Source organism: Atheta coriaria, unplaced genomic scaffold (assembly GCF_025399875.1).
Source record: "Atheta coriaria isolate IRGN ID8LTWV9N9 unplaced genomic scaffold, Caltech_Dcor_3.1 hic_scaffold_7_pilon, whole genome shotgun sequence".
In the NCBI taxonomy this organism is placed as follows: Eukaryota; Metazoa; Arthropoda; class Insecta; order Coleoptera; family Staphylinidae; genus Dalotia; species Dalotia coriaria.
Genome location: NW_027045449.1, coordinates 3,907,637 through 3,929,391, shown reverse-complemented (window position 1 = coordinate 3,929,391; position 21,755 = coordinate 3,907,637). Strand labels below are relative to the sequence as shown.

The 21,755-nt window shown below is 39.3% G+C and overlaps 3 protein-coding genes across 9 annotated transcripts in view; 2 read left to right on the top strand and 1 right to left on the bottom strand.

The window, feature by feature from the left end:
• Positions 1–559: 559 nt before the first annotated feature.
• Positions 560–4,847, top strand: Blm (Bloom syndrome helicase). 4 transcript variants are annotated; one of them, XM_065307620.1, is made up of 8 exons: positions 560–687; positions 769–1,132; positions 1,213–2,228; positions 2,292–2,557; positions 2,617–3,184; positions 3,248–3,502; positions 3,556–4,642; positions 4,701–4,847. In XM_065307620.1, exons 2-8 carry the CDS (start codon positions 846–848, stop codon positions 4,726–4,728), a joined length of 3,507 nt encoding a protein of 1,168 aa, XP_065163692.1. In that variant the 5' UTR covers positions 560–687; positions 769–845; the 3' UTR covers positions 4,729–4,847. The 4 variants fall into 4 exon arrangements, with proteins under 4 accessions (XP_065163692.1, XP_065163693.1, XP_065163694.1 ...); XM_065307621.1 differs by having other exon boundaries at positions 572–687; positions 843–1,132; XM_065307622.1 differs by having other exon boundaries at positions 588–715.
• mTerf5 (mitochondrial transcription termination factor 5) lies at positions 4,791–6,729 on the bottom strand. Its single transcript, XM_065307624.1, has 6 exons — positions 6,550–6,729; positions 6,249–6,480; positions 6,003–6,193; positions 5,642–5,943; positions 5,107–5,582; positions 4,791–5,044 (listed from the first exon to the last, which is right to left on the bottom strand). The coding sequence occupies exons 1-6, from the start codon at positions 6,662–6,664 to the stop codon at positions 4,864–4,866; spliced, it is 1,497 nt and encodes a 498-aa protein (XP_065163696.1). The 5' UTR covers positions 6,665–6,729; the 3' UTR covers positions 4,791–4,863.
• A 636-nt stretch (positions 6,730–7,365) lies between these two features.
• LOC135796021 (cyclic nucleotide-gated channel rod photoreceptor subunit alpha) overlaps positions 7,366–21,755 on the top strand; it is a 70,788-nt gene continuing 56,398 nt past the window's right edge. For all 4 annotated transcript variants that reach the window (XM_065307885.1, XM_065307882.1, XM_065307886.1 and 1 more), the window contains exons 1-2: positions 7,366–7,770; positions 10,509–10,878. In XM_065307885.1, coding sequence (XP_065163957.1) covers positions 10,641–10,878 — 238 coding nt within the window. In that variant the 5' untranslated portion in view covers positions 7,366–7,770; positions 10,509–10,640. The remainder of the gene's footprint in view (positions 7,771–10,508; positions 10,879–21,755) is intronic.

Sequence of the window (21,755 nt, the reverse complement as noted above, 5' to 3'; positions counted from 1 at the left end):
TGTTGAGCTCTCGCTATTCCTGCGCGATCCTGCCTGCTGCCGGCCAGTCACGGTCTCACGATGACCATGAGCTCGTTGGCTTCGTTCCTAACCTGCTAACTTCTGAATTTCGCACTGTTCAAGCAATTGTATGGCAATGTTTCGGAATTTAAATTAATCACAATTTTTTTTAATTTTAAAACCTTCTTTATGTGAATTTTAAACAAGCAGAATATCTAATGAATTCTTTTTTAATCTTACGTCTATTATCTATAAGTATTATTTAATTTAGGCAGAAATATATTTTACCTGTTGCAAATAGATTTTCAACGAAAAAATATTAGGCTATTAGCATAATATGTGTCAGAAACAAAAAATATAGTTGGTATAGTTTGATAAAGTACCAATTTTCTAATTTTTACTTATATATTATTATTGATAATATAATTAATGAGTTTTGCGTTTATTAATTACGGGCATTAGTAGAAATTAGTTAAAAGTTATAGAAACTTTTGAACATTTCAAAAATTAGTTGTCGTTTTCACCACGCCAAAGCGCTGTTTACTTCTTTCAAATTACAGCACATTTGGAGGTTATCTTTGTTTGTGCCAGTTTAGTTCTGTTGGTTAACAACCATAATATTAAATAATTTTATACTCACTTCGGTCAATAATAAGTGTTTATATTTAACTTCGTTTTCCACGCTTGGTACGTAGCAGTGACATTCATAATAATTGTAAATATTATTGTAGTTATTGTTGTGAAAATCACATTTCAATTTATTTTTAGTTTCCCGCCATTTGTTGTTCTTCAATTTCTTAATGAAAATATCACTGTTTTTATGGATATAATATATTTTCTAGTGGATGATGTCTGAGGCTTTCACAAGCAAACGTGGTTCAAGTCAATCATCAAACAATAAGGAACTGCCAGAGAGTGTCGCTAAAAAGCTGGAATTTTTGAGGACACATAAAGAAGACCTACATAAAAACGCCCTGAATGACTTTATCAACAAAAAATGTAATAGTTTCAGTGATAATAAGAGGACTAGTAATGGAAATGAAAGTGAATTAACCAAGGTTGTGTCGAGCAGAACTGCAAGTTTAGTTAATAATACTTCAAAGCTCAATTCATCTTTATCATTATCCACTAGGTGAGACTTTTATATGTATTTTGGCTGTAGTTTGTAAATGTAAACTGTATTTAAGATGGAGTATAATACAATAATTGCAGATTGAGTAACTTATCAAGAAAAAACTCGGAGAAACCTTCATTTTTTAATTCAACAAAACCATCTGTGACACCAAGAATTAATGGGATGGATGACCTGGACTTTGATGTTGTTTTTGGTGATGATGATTGCATTGCATTATCCCAAACCCCAAAAACAACTTGTGTAACAGAAAAAGTTACAGAGAAGAAACAACCATCACCAGCTAGTAAAACTTTAAGCAGTCATGTTAATACTGCTTCAAGTAGTACTGCTGATACTGGACCACGAAAAATATTCCAGTTTGGACGGGTAAAAGTACCAAACATAATTTCAAATCCTTTCACTGGTTACTGTACTGCCTCAAGCACTCAACTTACGTCATCAAAAGGCTTTAAAACACAAACGCCAACAAAACTAGCAAGAAGCGGAAATGTTTCTGAAACAAATGAATCTCATTCAATAAATTTAGCACCTAAACCTTTAGAGGTACCAGCGCTACCAGAGTTTAAAACTCAAATATTACCGAAAAGATTGTCGATGCCACGGACGCAAGAAGTAATCGAAACGGATACTGCAAATAAAAAAGATGAAAGTTTGAAATCAACAGACGAATACAATGAATTTCTTTTGTCAAACATTGACTGGGATGAGGTGGAAGACTGGAATAAAGACAAGAATATAGATCCAGATAAAACGATAGTAAGCAACTCACAGAAACAAGCAGAATTTGTGCTAACAGACGCAGATTATGTCGATGATGATTTTGATTTTTCACAATTGGGTGTGGATGAATTTCATCCACAAACTAACAATACAAATTCAAGAAATGTTGCTTCTACTTCAAAAAATGTTATTGATGTAGATGACTCTATCAATGCAGAGTTTGAGGATGACTTTGATGATGGGCCATCATCTTCAATGAATTTTAACTCTTCTATTAATATAATGAATAATATGCCCAGTAGTTCGAATATTGTGAAGGAAGCTGGCTTTGTACCGATCGATCAAGATTCTAAAACAAGAAAGGATGATACTGGTATGCACTTTATTTTTTAAATTATTCTTTTGTTCCTAAATTACAATTTTTTCGGGCGTTTAGCTGCATTTCAAAGAGAATATCCGCATTCTTTGGTGCTACGTGAGATTCTGCACGAGAAATTCGGTTTGAAACAATTTCGACCGAATCAACAGGAAATTATCAACGCTACTTTGGAGCAGCACGATTGTTTTGTGTTGATGCCGACGGGCGGTGGTAAAAGTTTATGTTATCAGCTACCAGCCATTCTTACTCCAGGCGTTACAGTTGTAATCTCGCCGCTGAGGGCGCTGATTACCGATCAAGTAAATAAACTCACCTCATTGGATGTAAGTATAGATAAATTGTTTGGATTTATTGCAGAAACTTTGTATTTTTAATTCAATAGATACCGGCCGCCCATATGTGTTCAGATATATCAAAAGATGTCCATAACAATGTAGTCCGCGCGCTGACTCAACTAGAACCATCGATAAAGTTGCTCTACTTGACACCGGAGAAAATTATCGGCTCTCGCGCAACTTTCGATTTGCTCCTAGGATTATACTCGCGTGGAAAACTAGCGCGTATTGTTTTAGACGAAGCGCATTGTCTCTCACAATGGGGGCACGATTTTCGACCAGATTATAAACAACTAACGACGTTGAAAGCCAACTTCCCCAAAACACCGATTATGTGCCTGACTGCAACGGCCACTAATGTAGTCCAACAGGACGTAATTAATATCTTAAAATTGAAATCTGTTAAAACATTTATCAGGAGTTTCAATAGGTCGAATATTAAATATGTAGTGCTCGAAAAAACTAAAGCAATGGCCACTCAAGAAATTATTAATTTGATTGCGCAAAATTTTAAGAGAATGTCTGGCATTGTTTATTGTTTAGTGCGGAAAGACTGTGATACTTTAGCAATGGATTTGAGAAAACACGGGATAAAAGCTAAAAGTTATCATGCAGGTAAATATTTTTATTTATAATTATGAATTAAACTATTCACATTAATTCATGAATTTATAATAGGTTTGACTGATAAAGTGCGAGAACAAGTACAAGCACAATGGATGAACAATGAGTATAATGTGATTTGCGCCACTATTGCGTTTGGAATGGGCATTGATAAACCGGATGTGCGTTTTGTGATACACAATTCCATGCCTAAATCGCTCGAAGCATTTTATCAAGAATCCGGGCGAGGCGGGCGAGATGGCGAAACTGCTTATTCCTATCTATTTTATGCCTTTGGCGATGTTGTCAGGTTACAAAAAATTATCAGAAGTACGATTTTTTAGTAATTATTATTTTCAAGTTAATATTTTGATGAATTTCAGTGGATAAATCAATAACAAAGAAAAACCTTGAAGGCCACTTTGATCAGGTGGCCCAAATGGCACAATACTGCGAAAATCGTATAGATTGCCGACGATACCTCCAACTTCTCCACTTGGGTGAAAAATTTAATCGACAATTATGCATGAGAGACAAGAAGACCATCTGCGACAACTGCGTGAACTTTGGCACGATTAAAGTGCAGAATGTTGCGAAAGAATCCCGTGAATTAGCGACACTTGTGCGCGACATTGGTAGTCGTCGGAATTTTACGATGCTGCATTATGTTGACGTGTATCGAGGCGCAAAGGTCAAGAAAATCATTGATTTCCAACACAACAAGCACAAATTGTATGGCGCCGGTGCGCATCTCAACAAAAACGATGTACATCGCATTATGAAGGAATTGTCATTCAAAAAAGTTCTGAAAGACGTGTGTGAATATAGCGGAGAGTTTCCAGTGATCTATGTTCAGCCGGGTCCCAATTATGATCATTTATTTAAGTCTGATATTGTTCTCACCATTCCGATTACTGGCAAAGGTAAGAAGGTGGCAGATGTGCCTGTGGTAGATGAAGTACCTGATTTCATCGAGACACCACCAAGTCCGGAACCCGAACCGCAACTAGAGATAGAACCATCCACCTCGAAACGAGTTGCGAATAAAACAGTGTCGAAGTCGCCTTCTAAATCACCAGAAAAACGCATTTGGGCGTTGAAAGTTAGGTGTCACGAGGAACTGCTGGAGAAGTTGGCGGAATTTGCTGCTCAACAACAATCAAACTTGTCTTCAATTATGAACTTATCGGCGATCAAAGTCATGTCAGAGGAGATGCCGGGTACAGCTGCTGATTTTATGAAAATTCAGTATGTGACAAAGGCAAACTTTGAAAAGTACGGAAAAGACTTCTTAGTAATAACACAAAAGTACAGGCGTGAAGTGGATGCAATCGAAGCGGAGACTGCAATGAATGATTTAAACGCGGATCTATGGGCTGATGACTGGGATGATTCGCCAAACACGAGTCGTTCAAGCATTAATAGTTATCGGCCCACTAGGGGCATTAAACGGAAGTTTTCCAGGTCAAGGTAAATTTCTTTGATGTCTATAAATTTACTAACTTTAAACAAATTATTTATTTTTCAGAGGCAATTGGAAAAGGAGAAGGAAATGAGAAAATAATAAAATAAATGACTGCAAAATAAAAATAATGTAAGTAGGTATTGCCCAGTTAAATGTTTTCTATAGCGATTATATTTTGTCAAAAATGTTTATAAATTCAAACAACTTAAACTTGTGCATATTTATATCACTGCAATGTTTGCACGTAATCCTCGTTGACGCGCCAAATACCATTCCCCGTGAAGTGATGATCCTTCTCGAGATAGTACAAAGCCAGGTTTAGGATTTTCGATTTATTGACGCGTGGTTTACGCGACGATAAATAATGATCTTCGCGGATCAGCTCCAGGACATCGATAATCTTTTCTCTAGAAACAAAACCAAAATACACATTATATCGGATAATTTCTTTCAATAAGGTAAATCTTACTTTGGGTATAATAATATACTAATAGCTTTGATAATATGATGGTTAGCGAACTGCTGATGTCTCAAATATCGATACGTATTCTCGATGTCAACGAAAGGCACATATAGATAATACGGATGTCTTTTAAAGTTGACTTCGAGGTCATCTTTGGTGCATTTTAGTAGCGAATATAGAAAATTGCTCGTCTCCGAACGCTTGTTGATATCTTTGCCTTCCTTTATGTAGTTATCAAAAACGTTACCATCAAAGCTGATGACTACAAGGCTCGCGCACTTCAGTCGTACTTTATGGAGGAATTGTAGACGACTTTTAGCGCGGTGATAGTGTACAATTAGTTGTAATATCTGCGGGTTATTCATCAGAACGCGGGTTTCAGGGGTACTTTTCACATCATTCAAACGTGCTTCGACTGTTTGCGGTGCCAGCGTGAATATGTTCATAACTTTCGCGGCAGTTTCATCAGAAATATTAAATTTCTAAAACAACAAAAGACAAAGACAATGTTTTGGTTAATAAGTGAGTTATGTTAACTTACTTTTAATATTTCATGAATCTTGTAAATGGTTTCCAATGATTGACCAATTAACTTAGGAAAACTTCTCATTTTAGCTCTCATATCACAATTTAAAAAGTTAGGAATTTCGTTTAGGATTGCCCTGGTTTTGTCTGGATTCACTTGCAGTATGTAAGCATTCCGGAGAATCTTTCCCGGGGAAAATCCAATTTCCAAGGCGAGATTAACATTCTCACACAATGTCTTTAGACTTTTATTGTATATATGTTTATGTATGCGATCTATTGTTTCAAGATCTTCTATTTTTGCTCCCAATTTAGTAACTAAAAATATATAAAGATAGTTTTTGGATATTTAAAGTTAGTATTGCTATTCCACTTACTTAAATAGTTGTGTGTTACAGATCTGTGTACATAGGACAAAGTCAACTCATCATTTCTTAACTTGCAAACTTTATCTTCTGGTATAGTAATATCTAGTTGACTCAATAAACTATCAACTACAACAGTATCTTTTGGTATTACTCCAAGGTCTTTTAAGACAGAAATGGCTGTGTATCTGATTCTTCTAAAACTTTGAGGAGAATATTGGGTTAAATTTATACTTTGGACAATATGAAATTTCTTACTTAATAATATTGGTGATAGGTACTTTAGTACACCCACATTCTGTAAAATAGTTATAATAGTGTTGCCATGTGTGATTTCCATGCTGTTGAAATATCCTTGGATGCTTCAGAATATCACTCACTTTGTACTTCTGTTTCTTAATGAAATCCACAGTGTCTTTCAGTTTATTGGAATCCACATTATTGATTTTATGCTCAGTTATGAATTGTTGAGCAACATTTTCGTTCATGCCTAAGTATAGATAAATTATTATTATTTATTGTCATCAAAACATTGGGCAGGACACAAAGATGAAATTACCTAGTACGTTTACCAGTAAGCTCTGTGCATTTGTTTCGTTGGTTAAAAAACGTAGATATGTTATGTGATGCCTGTTGATGAATCTAAGAAGTTTTGTTGATGAATTTAAGAACATTTTGTGATGTTTACTGAAAATTTAAAAATAGTTGAGAGGTTAACATTTTGGCAAGCTGAGAATGTAGATTTACCAACCTTACCAACCAGTATTTTAAATTTTGATGCACCATCTGCTGGCAACTTCATAAACATGTCTTCAAAATTTTTTTAATTTACTTGGAATTTATAAGTACCTAGTGTAAATAATTCAAAATATTATAAACAGATGTATATTGTCCTAAATTTTATAATATCTATTATATTTGGGTTTGTGATTGTTTTTAAATATTTTTGTCTGTTCTTTAGTTTCTAATGGTGGCGCTGCTGTAGCGATCTTAGCAGAGATCATAACCAATTGAAATTAAGTTCAAATTGTTTAGTTGGTACTCTTGTTGCCGCTGAGTTAAAGCGTTGGTTTTGCAAACTGACGCCATTTAAGTTTGTTGTCCAAATTTATGTGCACTGTTTCATCTTGTGAATATTGAAGACAACTTTGTGTAAAATAGTATCAGGTATGTTATTAAAGCAAAAGTAAACGTTATTAAAACACTATCAGTTGATGATAAGAATAGCAACTGCGGCAATTTTTGCTGTTTTTATCATTGATTGCTAGCGGGCGCCGGCGATGCCCACCGCGCGTGGCGAATTTCGCGTGTTTTCCGGGGGCGCGCGAGAGCCAAAACCGCGCGCCGCCGGATGGGTAGGAGGAGAGCAGCAGGGGATGCTGGAGCGTGCGCGTCGCGACGCCGGGCGGCCGCAGTGGATAGTCGACAGCTGCTAGGGTCTAGCGGTGGATCTGGGTACCTGTGCGCGGGGCACGGTGCAAGCGGTGCGGTTTTCAACCATTTCGACGGACTGCAGAAGAGTAAGATTCGCGTTGCAAAAAAAAAACACAACAACAACCGGTGCGTGCGGTGATAACGCGGTGTGTGTGCTATCAGCGGGACGCGCGTTTAGCATTGCGTCGGCTACAAGCATCACATTCGTGTGCGCGAAAACGCGTGAACGTTTCGCGAGTCGAGAGTGCGGGAGGCCCGGGGAGGTTGAAATAGAAAAATTTCGCTGGACGCGCGTGTCGTGCTGTTCGAAAAAACTCACAGCGCATGAGAGGGAAAAAATTACTTGGTGAGTGATAACAAACAATATATCACTAAAGACAGCAAAAAAATCTTTCATCGCTTGGAAAGTTTAAATTGTTTCGTTTTATTCTCGCGATGCGTGCGCGACGAGATAAGAGAAGGTAAAATGCCGGTGGCAGTTCTGATGGCATGATGGCAAACAACCTGTAAGATGCGAAATTGATTTTTTCGACTTTTTAACGTGCGTAGGTGTCTCACCTGAGCAGAAAAAAATTCACTCAATTTATTCTTCGCATCATAACTTTAATAATATCTCACCACATCAGACAGATTGCAATAAATTAATATTAGCATGGCCCAATTCGGACGTCGGCTAACTAATTAATCAAAGTGGAATACATTGCACCCCAATCATATTATGTTGTCAATTAAACGCACTAGCGCGGAGATAATTCGTTTAGACACTTCTTGCGCCTTCGAGTGCGATTGTTTAACGACTCTCTGAAGAAGCGTCGGATTTTATTCCTCAGCAGGCGCCTCGCGCTCGTTACGTGTTACACACTCATTGAAGTAGAAATTAATTGCGAATAAAATCGAGTTTACTAGCGTCGCAAATAAAAATTGTTTCATCTTCTTTTCCCCAAACGCGACACAAAATCTTTTTTCAATCGGATTAAACGTTTGCACACAACTTGCGTAAGTTTGGGGGCTGGGGTAGGGAGAAATCGTTTAGAGTTTAAGCGTTGCGCGCTGCCGCAACAAGTGTGAATCTATAGTCATATCTAACTGTTGTTACTTGTAATTATCGTTATGGTGCGGCGGCAGCGCTGCAACCCCGCCGCCGCTTAGGGCGCAATTTATGACACTGCAGCAAAAGGGATGCGGCTGCGGCAAACGCTGACGCTGTCCCAACATTAACATTTACAATGTTATGCGAAGTTTCGCACGGCCGCCGCGCGCGCTTTCAAAATGGTTATCTGGCGCGTTGCAAGCGGTAGGAAAAAAGGTGGTGTAATTAGAATTAACGCGGTTTAATATTTGAACATGTGAAATTGCGTTTTTTCTGTGTTCACCTGCGAAGCGGATTAAAATCAACCCGTAATGGATAAAAATTACATTCGTAATACACGCGTTTTATTTATAAATGTTTAATTTTTTCGTGTGGTGCGGGGGAAAGTTAATTTAAAAATTGAGTCCAGTTTATGCGCTAGATCGATGCTGGAGTCATCCTGGCTGGTGCTGGCTCCGGTTTTGGCTCCACTACTTCTCCTAATAATAATACGTCGGATGGCTCCAGTTGTCTAGCGGCTGGGCGCGCAGCAGCGACACTTAAATGAGGGTCAAAATCCTGCTGCGACGCTCTGACGTCCATGGCTCTCGCCATGCTCTGCTTCTAGTCCTGGGTATATGCTTATGTACTACCGCAATTCATTCCGACGTTTGAGCTGCGTCCTTGTGCGCTTCCTTAGAGTTTTCATCTTCATGCAATACTTTCTCCTTTATATTTTCGTACTTTTACTTTATTTAGTTTATTTTACCTCAAGATATTACTGGTTTTCATATTAAAATTACTGATTTTATAGTTTTTTTTATTCTTGACCTCATAGTGATATTTTTTGTTGTATTTTTTTAAATCCGCTGATTAAACAGTAAAAAATTGAAAACTCGTTACCATGCAAATATGACAAACATAGCAACACTGGCTTAGTTCGACTTTCGTTCTGAAATTTGTAGCTTATCTGCAAATCGAACCGGATAAAAAACACAGAATGATATTTAAGCTGGATTTAAACACGCCCCCGCATACCGGAAAAACGGAAACACACGCAGTAATGCACCTAAAATCAATTAGCAAAACTGTCATTTAATGAACAAATATTAATGCCCACCTATTAAACAAACACTGTTTTACTTTCAATCAAAACTTGCAGTTGGTACAAACGCTTTCGCAATCCGCGCTAATGTTTCTACATGTGTCCGTGACATTCGATTCCAATTTCAAGAGAATGGCGGCAATGTGAAATGTCGAACGCCGAACGTCGAACGGTAAATAGCGCGGTGTTACTGTACTGCTTCGCGCATAGTAGCAGTAAGGGTCGGGAACGTCGGGATGTTGGTTCAGATTTAGATTAATGTACACATTCAGAGTGCATTACATACGCACCAGCCCACGCGCCACCATGTTTGCTTTCCATAAGCATGCGGGGCGCGGGGCGTGTGCAAAAAAGTGTAGGTAATTGATTTATTCTATCTTTGGGTGCTTGCAAACGCCACCCAGGATGATTTATCAAAGCAAATTACCACATTGACCTGATTAGATAATGATAATAACATTTGGTGCGATATTAATTACGGGTTTTGTTGTTTGGTTTTATTTTCTATATGTTTATTTTGCTCTTGGCTGGAAAAAATCTGTACAGATAAAGTTAAAACGGTATTGTGTTCGTTCAAGTTTACTCGGTTTGCCGCTGGAAAACTCTCGACGAATAAAAACAAAACCGCGCCGCGTAAATCTCGTCGCCGCGCGCGGAAAACTTTCCGTGTGATATCTCATCATCCTATTACATCTCCGCGCAATCCTGTGTCACAGAGAAGAAGAAAGAGGTTTTGCACGGAAAGCGACTTCGTTATTGAATGCACGCGAATGTAATAGCATAAAAATAAAGGATAAAGCTGCAAATCCTCTTAAGTCGTCTGGTTAAAGTGGCGCCCTCTGCAGCCGCCGTTTTCCCTAATCAAATATTGAATATTTATCGTTGTGTTCTTTCTGTTTTACGTTTGCAGGTGATTGTTTGTGAAGATGATTGATGTCGGCGTGGGCAGGCGATCCGCGTCAGTGTCGCGCGCCGTCGTCGTCGCGGGGGCGGGCGGCGCCGCCGAGCGTCCGGCTGAGCGGCGGTCGCGCGAAATGGCGTGATGTCAACAGCGAAACGGCTCGTGTTGAGCTGGAGAGGCCGCAAGCAGTCGCAGGACAGCACCGCCGTCGGTAAGCTGGTCGGCCACGGCGGCGGCGGCGGCGGCATCGCCACCCTGACGCCCACCGACGGGCACGAGCTGGACGAGATCGCCGTCGTTTCAAGCAACGCCGATCCGTGCCACGTCAAGTATGGCAGCGGCCCGCTGTCAACCATCAACGGACCCAGATTGGTTCCAGGTGAGCTCCCGATACATAACCTATAAAACAAACAAAAGATGATGATAGAAGGGATAGTATAGATTTGTTGGTCGGCGTGTTTTCCTCTCACAAATACCGCTCCACAGGTCGTAGACTGACAAAAATATAATAAAATACATTTCTATATCCTCGGCGAACAATGGCGAGTGATGTAGTCTCGAGGGTCGTGCCCGAGTCTTCGGCGGGCCATCAATACAAATCTACCTTTGATGAAATTCTTATGTCCGCCGAAGGGGCACGAAACCAAATAAAAACCGAAACAAAGCCTTCGGCGAAAACACTCTTACCATAGAGCGAAATATCTCTCACCAAGAAGACTGAAATTGCGAACAAAACGTGAAACAAACGCACAACATGCAATTTTAATGCAATATCCTACGTCTCGTCGCGCAATACTTCTTCGGGAATGGCGCAATTGCGCAATTCTCAGCGCAATCAGATAAAAATAACGTTACAAGCTCGCGTTTGCAGACGCCAAGATTGATATTAGTGTGTGCGTCCCTAGTCCTTAGTGCACATTTGGGCAATGCAGAGAGATGTGCGGCATATTTCATTCACGGATCGACTCGCTGTAGTACTGTAATACTATGTTGTTTGCTGAGCGATGGTTGGGGGTTGTTTTCCCAACTCTTGCATTGCGGCGATAATAAAACGTCCACTTCCTTATGAGCTAATAAAAGTGCGAAACTGGCATTAACTATCCGCCGGCGTCCGGGGGAAACTTGATTTCGCTGGATTCGAACACGTTTCGTGCACGCAAACCTCGACAGCATCTGCTCGAGATCGCCATTCGTCCTGTAGACGAGCAATGGAAGGAGGCGGCGTTTGTTCGGGTCGTGTTGTTTTGTTCCAACTAGGGGAACGGGGACGGTTGGAAAGTTTCGGAACGGGCGAATCTCGACTAGACTCAACTTTATTTACGGGCAAAGAGTTACATTTTGCTACAGGATATACTATCCACCTAAATACGCAAAAATTTTGTTGCGAATTTAATTCGGAAATCTAATCTTCTTTGTTTTTAACTATTTCCGAACCTTAAATTTTGTTATAGAAGTTTTAGTTTATGTTGAAACACTTTGTATAACTTATGAATATTTGTACACTTGCGTTGTGTGATAAAGCATTAGTTTGGTTAAGTCATACATTAACCTTTCTCGGGGTAGGGTGGAAAAGGGCGTGCGAACAATTGACTTTGTAAATCCACATGGATGGCCACATTATGTCGCGATAACTACATCGCAAGCCGGCTGGAATTATTTATTAAGGAGGCGCCGCTGCGAGCGCTGACCGCACGGCAACTATTAACCGCAGCGCAGTGCGCACTCGGAGATAGCGCGTACTCGAAACCGCCTCCCTGCCGCCACCATTCCTCTACAGCGCGCTAGCCTTCGGTGATATTGCGAAAAACGGCCGAAAAGCTTTCAATTCATTTATTCACTTAAAACAACTCTCTTGTCGATTGCGCACCTGCGCACCATTTATGGAATTTCTTTTCTATGTTAAGTCGTAGATGGATTGCTCTGTAATGATGAAAAATATGCTTGCTGAAAGTGAGACACGAATTGGTATCACGAAGTCAGAGGAAAGGAATTTCACAAAGACGTTTGGTTATTTCTTTTGATCTTTCTATATCGGTCTGCGCCTTAACATTTATTCGGAGTTTTCGAATTTTAGACGTTATTTGATATTCGGAATCGTTAAATTTAAGCAGTTCAGGGGATGACGAAGGTTGCTATGGTGCTCTTAAAGGCCGGGAACAATTTCAACAGTGAAAACAACTTGGAATTAATTGGGCGCGTTTTTAATTTATGAACATTTATGAATAACTGCACTTGGGTAGAGCTTTGAAAAGTTTTCGTGAGTTAAATAAAGTCTTCAAGTGCGTTTTAATTGAGAGCGCGCGTAAAAAATGCATAAAAACGCAGTTAAATTTAATAAAATTTGATTTACGGTAATGCAAATATTTTTCGTATACAGTATTTAAGGTAAATGAATTAAATTTCAGAATTTAAATGAAATAATATCTTCAATGTTGCTACTAGTGCAGTATTTAAGTTTTAATTACATTTTGAAAATTATTAAGTAAAAGAGGAAAATGCGCTTTAATGCACTGATAATTTAGCGTGATCTTCTTACATAATTGAAATATTTCATCTTTAAGTTTGCGCTCGCTGTGTTCTAGTCGGTTCATATAAATTTGCTTACGATTGTCGGGCGTCGCGGCATCGCCGTCTTCGCACAATCCGATATCGCATCTAGATATCACTCGACGCCGGGACGGCTTCGGCGTCGTGTTTCCCCGGTTATTCCGCACGCGTTTCGTCTCGCATATTGCGATGTGCGCTTAATGCTCTCGCCGTTAAGCATCCTGGTAGCGCAGCTCGGGTGTAAATAAGGGATTTCCGAGCATGTAATAAGATCGTCGAGTGCAAAACAGGGTAATGACTTTGGACCATTGTCTAGCCGCCTAACCCTTCGTTTAGAATCAAACTCAACTCTCAACAGGCATGATCTGCAAGAAAAAATACAACAAAATTTAATTAAAAGTCGAAATTGATTTTCTCATTTTCTGCTCTTGCATCAGTCTATATTTTTACTATTTACTTTAAGTAATGCTCGGCTCTGAATAAAAACCTCTTATTCTATTCGGTTTTGTGCGAGGAAAATTCCTCGAAGCTCCCTTGTTGTTTTCCCGCACATTGTAATTAACGAACAGAGGAAAACCGACAACAGACGGATAAGAAAGTAACTGGACGCGCACAAAATAGAATACAAGTGTGTGCGGCCCCGGAAACAAAGACATAATACAAAAGGTTAAGGTGCGGTGTTTCCGCGACGGTGGCAAATAGAAAATAGAACTAGCGGAGAAAGCTGGAAAATAGTTGTTACCAGTGACCGAGCGCGTGCTAGCGGACGAAAATTCGTAAATTCTTCCTCGGATCACATGTGCTGCCTTCAACCGACTAAGAAAATGCTTCTCACACACACCTACACAGACGGTAAAACTTTGAGCTTTGTATTATCAGCTTGTGTGCATTGTATAGTTATCGGTTCTTCTAGTTGTATGTAGTTTGTAGTTACACCTAGGTGAACATGAGCCGGTTTCTAGTATGTTCTATTTCTTCTTTGAGTTTGAGCCCGAATTCGTAACTTGTGAAGAATAACACAGTTCTCTTCGGTCGACTCACTGACTCTGGGAGTACTGTTCGCTCGGTAGCGAATCGAATTACGTACAATTCGACAATTCGACTGTGGAATTACATTAACCGAGTGTGCCTTACACTCTCCTCTCATCTAATCGCACAATCGCACTGCAAGTGTTATTTCAATTCTCGAGTTGTAGATTTCTTTAAAAGCTGGCGCAAAAGGAGAATTTGCATTTAAACACAACGCCTACGTTTAATTCCACTTGTATTTTATCAGGTTTATGACTTTTCCACAACTTAAGTGTCCTATTCGAGTAGATTCTGGCGCGTGTTCGTTTTCGTATTCAGAATGAAGTGTTGAATGATCGATAGACTCGGAAGTGGAGGAGGTCTAAGAGTGCGGCTCGTGCATGCAGCTTGAAAGTGTTTTCAAGAGTGTTTTGTGCCAGCCAATGTGCCTATCATAAACAGTACGCTTTTCTTTTCGCCCAAAGGGCGGCTTTCTTTGTGGTGGTGAGATTTTTTTGTTAAAGAGGAGTTTTTTGGGCCAGCAGTTACAGCGTCCCATCATTAATTATGCAAATGGATAGACAAAAAGCTATTCAGCGCCGCCGAACGCCGAATACATTACGAGGTTGAATAATGGAAAGACTTGTGGGAAATTCGCACCTGCTTTACATCCGCAAGACTCGTCTTTCTCACCGGAAGCACATACGCATGCCAATCCTATCAAAAACTAAGTGTGACAAAAATTAAACCCATTTTAATAATAATATTTTTTTTCACTTAAAGAAAACAATTTTTTAGTAAAAAAATTGATCTTTATAGGTTAATTTCAATTTTTAGTACTTATATAGTTTCCACCAAAACATGCTGTATAATTGTGAATTTGTAAGGTACTAAATTCTTTACCGATCTTTCAATGTCAATGCAATCCTGCGCGTGAGAGATGAGGCAAATGTGCGGTGGTGTGAACGACGCGCACAAAGATATTACTCTCGCACGTGAATGAGTGATGAAATGACATTGTTCTCTGTTTGTTCGGCAGGACTGATAAAGTCCACGAAAGCGAACGCGAACAGGAAGAGCAAATCATGCGAATCGAGACAATATTAATTCACCTTTTGACTTGGGAAGTTACCTGTCATTTATTCACAGTTATATTAATAATAAAACAACAAATCATCAAAGGCATTAAAAATTTATGCAAATGAATTTAATTGTCGTAATTTAAGTGCTTTGCTGCTACGTAATTTAAATGTTGAATAATTAAAATGATTTCTCCTGTATCCACTTGGGTGGAGAATGAAAATTTAGCAAAGAAAATTTAAGTTTAAATGAGATATTTTTTGTGTTTGGTCAAGGTTTAATGGTTTCTCACATTATTTAGTTTTTCTGCTAGAAAACCATATCAATGTGTTTCTTATCGTCGAAGGCACTCGCCTCGCCATTACATTTTATTCTATTTCGGGTCGTTTATTACTTCTGCTTCGCATTGTCTTATTGTGTTGCGTCTGCTCGGCATCGCATCGCATCGATTTTTTGCGCGCTAGAGATGCGACACCGAAAAGACCAAAAACGTGGCCCATTTCCTCGGAAGAAAAACGCGTCTTGTAGCAATCGCGCGACTACACGGCAGAGAGGACATCACGATACACAACCACAACAACAGCAGCACGACATTCGAAAAGAATGTCTTCGCTGTGTCAGGTCGAACGAAAAACAACGCGGACAACATTGTGCGACGTGAAATCGGACTCGGATTGCTTCGCCGGACCCTCCTGTATTTCTTGTTTCTCTGCTACTTTCTATGTGTACCCTAAGTTGTTGTAAGGATTTTTATCTCTTTACGAGCGAACGCAGAAAGAGTTTATAAAACACGTAGTTGCTTGTGTTGCGGAGAGTCATAGAGGACGTGGAAGACATTGGTGGGTTTTCCGAGTGCGGTGTAGGTCTGCCCGAAAAAACAATCATTAGTATCGACAACTGTGTCGGTTACAAACCTCTCGGCGGCGGTTGCAACTCGACACGAATGCTCCAGAGTTTTTCGCTCACGCCACAACACGACATGTTTCGTGAAGAGCAGCAGCACACAGGGAAATAAGTAAAATCGATGAGATGCGATGCGGAGAAACAGACTTTAAAATATTATTTGCATCGTATTTATTTTAAATATTTTTGCTGCACGTTTCATACGGTAAACAAACGGAAAAGTTTCAGTTATTGACATGTAAAGTAAGATTTATATTCCTACGTATTTCATTCGCGTATGTTGACTCTTTCCGACTTTGGCATGCGTCCGCATTATATTTTTATACTTTTAGGATTATCCCATGAATACAAAATTGCGCCGCGTCGCCGGCGCATATGAGTAAAATGTATATTTAATCGATCTTCGCTTGCTCTTGCGCTAAATAAATATCGCATTAAACGCAGGCATACAAAAATGTAAAAATTTAATGGCGGACTTAAAAGTTTGCATTAACTTCTGCTATTAAACTTTTCAAATGCGAACTTTAACTTTGATTTAAAATTTAAATTGCGCTATAGTTTCCGGTAGTATTTTTTTTTTCAATTTTATTTCATATAAAACTAATTATGTTTAGTTTCACTCAAACTTGCTACCGTGGCACCTGTGGTATTATTGCATCGCGGTGCGAATTAGTACTCAACATCAATATGCTGCGCGTTGCACTCATCATGATAGTGATCAATTGCATGCGAGAGCGCGGATGGATAACGAATCGAAGCAAGATCGACGCTTCTCGCGCAGAAGTGCATGTGGGAATGAAGCAACGAATGCGGAAATGATGAGCGACGAGCTGGTTTATGAGCGCCGACCGACGTCTCGGTTTTATTTGCTTTTTTTATACGCCGACGTTTTATTCGCCGCGTGGCAATAAATTGGAAAGAGTGCTCGCCAGACGGGAGTTTAAACGTGCCGAATTTTTACTAGCTATCCGCAATCTAGAAAATAGGAGAAACAGACATGGTCAATCAATACGGAACAACGAATAACACATAATAACGAAAAAAATTACTTTTTTCATTTTATTTGGAGTGCGAAATATAAGTTTAGTGCATTAACCGGATTAAAACTTTAGATATGCTCCGCGAGATGTCGAGATGGACACAAAGAGTTATTTATTCTTCTGCAACTGCTGTTTATTAAGTTTTTCTTTTTATTGTATGATGTAGATGACACGTGCATGTCTTACTCGCAGGGTACGAAATGAAAGAGAAAAAAATCATAAATAAAAATAACAACAGTGAAAATAACGTCAAGTCAAGACAATAAGCACGTAGTAAAGTGAGTACTAAAAGCGTTAAGCAGAAACAACGGCAAACAACAAATTACAGTAATAAATAAAAGTTATATAAACGCAATATTAGAAAGTATGAAATATATGATTTTTTGCTGCTGTCATAAAAAAATACTATAAACAAAACTAATATTCAGAGCAAAACGTAAATTTATTGTTTTTGCAATTTAATATTATTATTTACAACACCCTGTATTATTATATATAAATTGTAATTTCGACGCGAAATCCGTGTCGGAGGCGTTTTTACGCATTCGCGTTTGCGCTTTTATCGTATTAGATTTTTGCTCGCTCGTAATATTCGCCGATGATTTCGTTCCGTGGACCTTATTTTCATTTCGGTCCACAGTCCGCACTAAACGACCCGTTCGGCCCAACGGTCCCGGAATATAACCGCCACACACGCACATTCACATGCCTCGGAATGAAGGAGCGTACGTTTTTTTTTCTGTGCGAATGGTGTTCCTGCCGATAGCTGCCCCCGCAGAAAACGAAAACGCATTTTTTTCTCTTGGGTTGTATTATCGACTTCTATGGGTGTATAAAAATTCGAAAATTATTTGATCAAGAAGCGGAAATCCAAACACAAAAAACTTAAAATGTGGTCGGAATAAAAAAAGGGAAATATGAATAAAAGCAGTAATAAAACGCAAAAAAACCTTGCCATCTTGTAACGTGGCTTGTTTGAGGATTGTTTGGGGTTGTTCCAATTGACTAAATGTAGAGGGTTTCATATACTATATAACTACATTTCACCCCGCTCGTTTCACATTCGCAAATAAAATATCACATTGTACTTCTGGCTGCGTTGTACATTTCTCTTGAAAATAATTTTTGTGCAAATTGCATTTACTTAGGACTCTAACAAAGTCCACTCGAGCATATCCGTACCCTAACAATGGCACATACCATAACTAAAACTAAAACACTCCTAAAATAGCAAACACATTCTTTTGGACTGTGTGCGGCGGGAGTCCATGCGAGAGTATCTAACATCTTTGTTTGGTTGGCATTGCGATTCATATTTTGTGCGCCGAAAAAAAGAACCAGCACTCCCCGGAGAGCAACATTCGCGACGTCATACAGTATCTTATTATTTTTGCGCCTTCAGGGCATGTGACGTCAATGCCATTTAACGTACATTCCAGCGGTATAGCACTGTGAAAATACTCAAGCGAAAATACAGCACAATGATGTAGCTACTGCATAGCAACATTCACACACATACAGATATAGAGAGTAAAGAGGCAAGGGATGAAAATGCGAGTACAACACGCGCTAAGTAGGATATGGCACAGGTTTTCCACACAGGTTTTCACTCGTTGTGTCCGAAACACACTGCCACCGCGCTTACACACATAAACCGGCAATTGGGTGGCCTATATTCGGGCGTAAACATGACGTGTATAACCAAAGTTAAGAAAACTAAATTGAATGCGATTGCATTCTAAATATTGTCGTAAGGAATGTTGACATATGCGAGCGGAAATAAAATTTATCTACCAAATTAAAATCGGAGACGGAAAGATAAATTTAGGTATATGTTTGAAGAGTTGTACCGAAAATATTTCTCGGTTTGCATGCGAAATAAAATATTTTCGGAACGCCGGAAAAGACATAAATCTCTAAATCACAGTTGGAGCGTGAGCGCTCACATAAAATATTTAATCAATTTGCGTTTATCTTTTAGCCGAGGGTATACAGTGTGTTTAAGAGATCTAGTATTTGTATGTACAACGTTGAGTGATATATTATTTATTTCATTGGATATGGATGTGTTGGGCTTTTAACTTTAAAAATTACTTTTTTTTTCATTGCTGTCAAACACTTCCCCTCGGGGTATTTGTAATATTCCTTTGGTGTATAACCGCGTAATCGCTGGTTTCCGGCTGAAAGAGTAGGTATGTGTACTGTACGTCATGAGGGAAACGAAAAATTTGATAAATAAATGAAAACCAGGGCTTCACGAAACGTAATTCATTTCAAACGTTTAAGTTGCGATTTAAAATCGAAATTTGTCATTGTACCAATTTTTTGTCGATATTTCCAGTAATATTTTGATATTTATGTTAATTTAATAAAATCAAGCATTAAATGCATGTTTTAGTTGCGTTCGAGTAACGATTATTTGCGCACCAATTGCTAGCGAATCACAACAAGTGCATCGTAACATGTTAATGAAGGTTGTCATATGCCATATCGAAAAATTGAATATTAATGAAAAACAAATGATTGCTACTGATTGGCTCGGTGAATTTAAATTGGCAACTAAATTATCCTGCATGCGTTGTACTCGCTGCTGCGCACTGAAGGCATACATAAAGCTCTATAATCCTGTTTCCGGCTAAAACTGGAAAACAGCATCGAGTCGACATTGGAAACAAGTAAATCCTGTCGAATGATCGCGCGTACTCACAATTTGTTGCTGTTAGTCACACTGGGGGAGTGGACGGATGCCTGAAAAGCTCGCACGAAAAACGTAAACAAGTGCGTTACCAAACAGCGGCCATATTTGCAAACATCTGAACGAAATACGCAACAACGAACGACTCTGTTTGTTTCATTTTGCTTTTGTTTGCTCTGCTTGGGATTTTTGTTGGTAATTAAAAACAAAAATGGTGACATTGCCATGGTTTACAAGAGTAATTAAATTGGGAACTCGAGTTCTGCAGGTTACATTGCAGATAAATGTTAAATTTTTGAAATTTTGAGCGCTGAGTCGTAAATGAAATTTTATCCTGCATTTTACTAGCGGAACGTGTGGATGAGTCGATTTAAAAAGCCACAAACTGCACGCCGTCAGTCATCCACATTTTTACGCGCCTGCTTCTTTTATTGCGCAACTTTATACTCTAAAACAATAAAGCACGAGTAACTTTGTTATTTCCGGCGCTGGCTGCTGCCACGCTGCGGCGCTCTCATTTCATTGTGCGACTTAAGAAAAAAAGTGCCGTCTCCACCGCGTACACACGGACGGCGGCCTTGCTCGTCCGCGCTGGTAATAAGAGGCGGAAAACTTGTCGCGACACTTGCGAGCGCCGGAAACACGGAAACCGCACTTGTTCACGACACACATTCGTACGGAGTACCTTTGCGGAAACGTAGATGACACAAAGACGTAAATGAGAGACACAGCTGCATTGAGTTTTATCTGAATTTCGAATTTATTAGCAGGTTTATAGACTAGTTTTATTCTCCCAGGTTGCATAAAATTGATTGTTGTTTTAAAATAGAAAAATGAAACATTTTACATTTCTACATGTTTTTGTTGGCTATGCAACCAAATATACAATTTAAGAAACACTTTTACTATCCATAACTAAATTAGTTAATTGTGCGTACATGCTTAAAGTTTCTACCGGGTGCGATACCGTTTATACCCTTGTCATTATACTTGTTTACATTCGACAATTGTGCGTGTGTAGTACCTTTTTGACGACCGTAGAGGCGCTGCGCGATGGATCTACCGTTGCGTTGAATGGAGTGGAGGCGCCGGGCCATCAAAGCGCACCCTACGCACGTGACTCTGTTCTCCTCTCTTCTGGCGCACAACTGTCGAGCCTTGTATCAACGCGCGCACACGCCGGTGCGCTCTAAATTAGCTCTGGCATATTAATTAACGAGCGAAAATTTCGCAGCAATGTTATCTAACTGTTAGTGCCATCATGATTATTAGTTTTGCCGCGAGGACACACGCATCGAGCGCATAATTCGCGTATAAACATCAACGGGGAGCGCACTTAATTAAAATAAATATGCTCGTGTGCGGCAAATATTGTTGCGCATAAAATGCGTCATTGCCCGCACGCTAATGATAAATTTATTCAGTTGATTAGGTCCAAGTGTGCGTAAAATTTACGGACATATAATAAAACAATAATTTGGCAAGAAATAAAGTAATAATTTCGAAATTTTGTATTCAGAGTCAAAAAATTTTTGACTAAAAAACTATTTAACAACCGTAAAACTTATTTAATCTTGTTGTTAATTTGCTGTGCAAGTTTTGATCGCATAATCCGCTTTAAACTCGATTAAAACATTTCATCGTCCCACAACTGGACCGATGCTTTAATTAGACTAATATGCGGTTTTTGCCATTACGTCCACTACGCTCCAAAGGGCGGTTATGCTGGCTAAAGATAGAAGGCATAACTGTGTGTAACTGTGAAATTATGCATGCGCTGTCTAATTGCTGGCAAGCCATAACCCTCTCTCGCACCTATCCTCTCTGACTGGCAGTGCGTGGGCCGCTATTCACAATATTATTATCGCTCGCGAGTCGTTGTGTGTTAATGAAACCGCAAGCTGCAATTGCACTTGCTGCCGGTCGTCGTTAAACGTTGCTTAAGCGTAAATGGGCGCCGCATCGAACGACTGCGGTGGGGCG

What these genes read in the sequence shown, in the direction of transcription:
- Blm (XM_065307620.1), top strand. Translation starts at nt 846, where the DNA reads ATGATGTCTGAGGCTTTCACAAGCAAACGTGGTTCAAGTCAATCATCA. An exon ending in GTTACAAAAAATTATCAGAA is followed by an intron (nt 3,503 to 3,555) that starts GTACGATTTTTT and finishes GATGAATTTCAG; the next exon opens with TGGATAAATCAATAACAAAG. An exon ending in CGGAAGTTTTCCAGGTCAAG is followed by an intron (nt 4,643 to 4,700) that starts GTAAATTTCTTT and finishes TTTATTTTTCAG; the next exon opens with AGGCAATTGGAAAAGGAGAA.
- mTerf5 (XM_065307624.1), bottom strand. Translation starts at nt 6,664, where the DNA reads ATGTTCTTAAATTCATCAACAAAACTTCTTAGATTCATCAACAGGCAT. An exon ending in CTTACTGGTAAACGTACTAG is followed by an intron (nt 6,481 to 6,549) that starts GTAATTTCATCT and finishes ATCTATACTTAG; the next exon opens with GCATGAACGAAAATGTTGCT. An exon ending in AGATTCATGAAATATTAAAA is followed by an intron (nt 5,583 to 5,641) that starts GTAAGTTAACAT and finishes TTGTTGTTTTAG; the next exon opens with AAATTTAATATTTCTGATGA.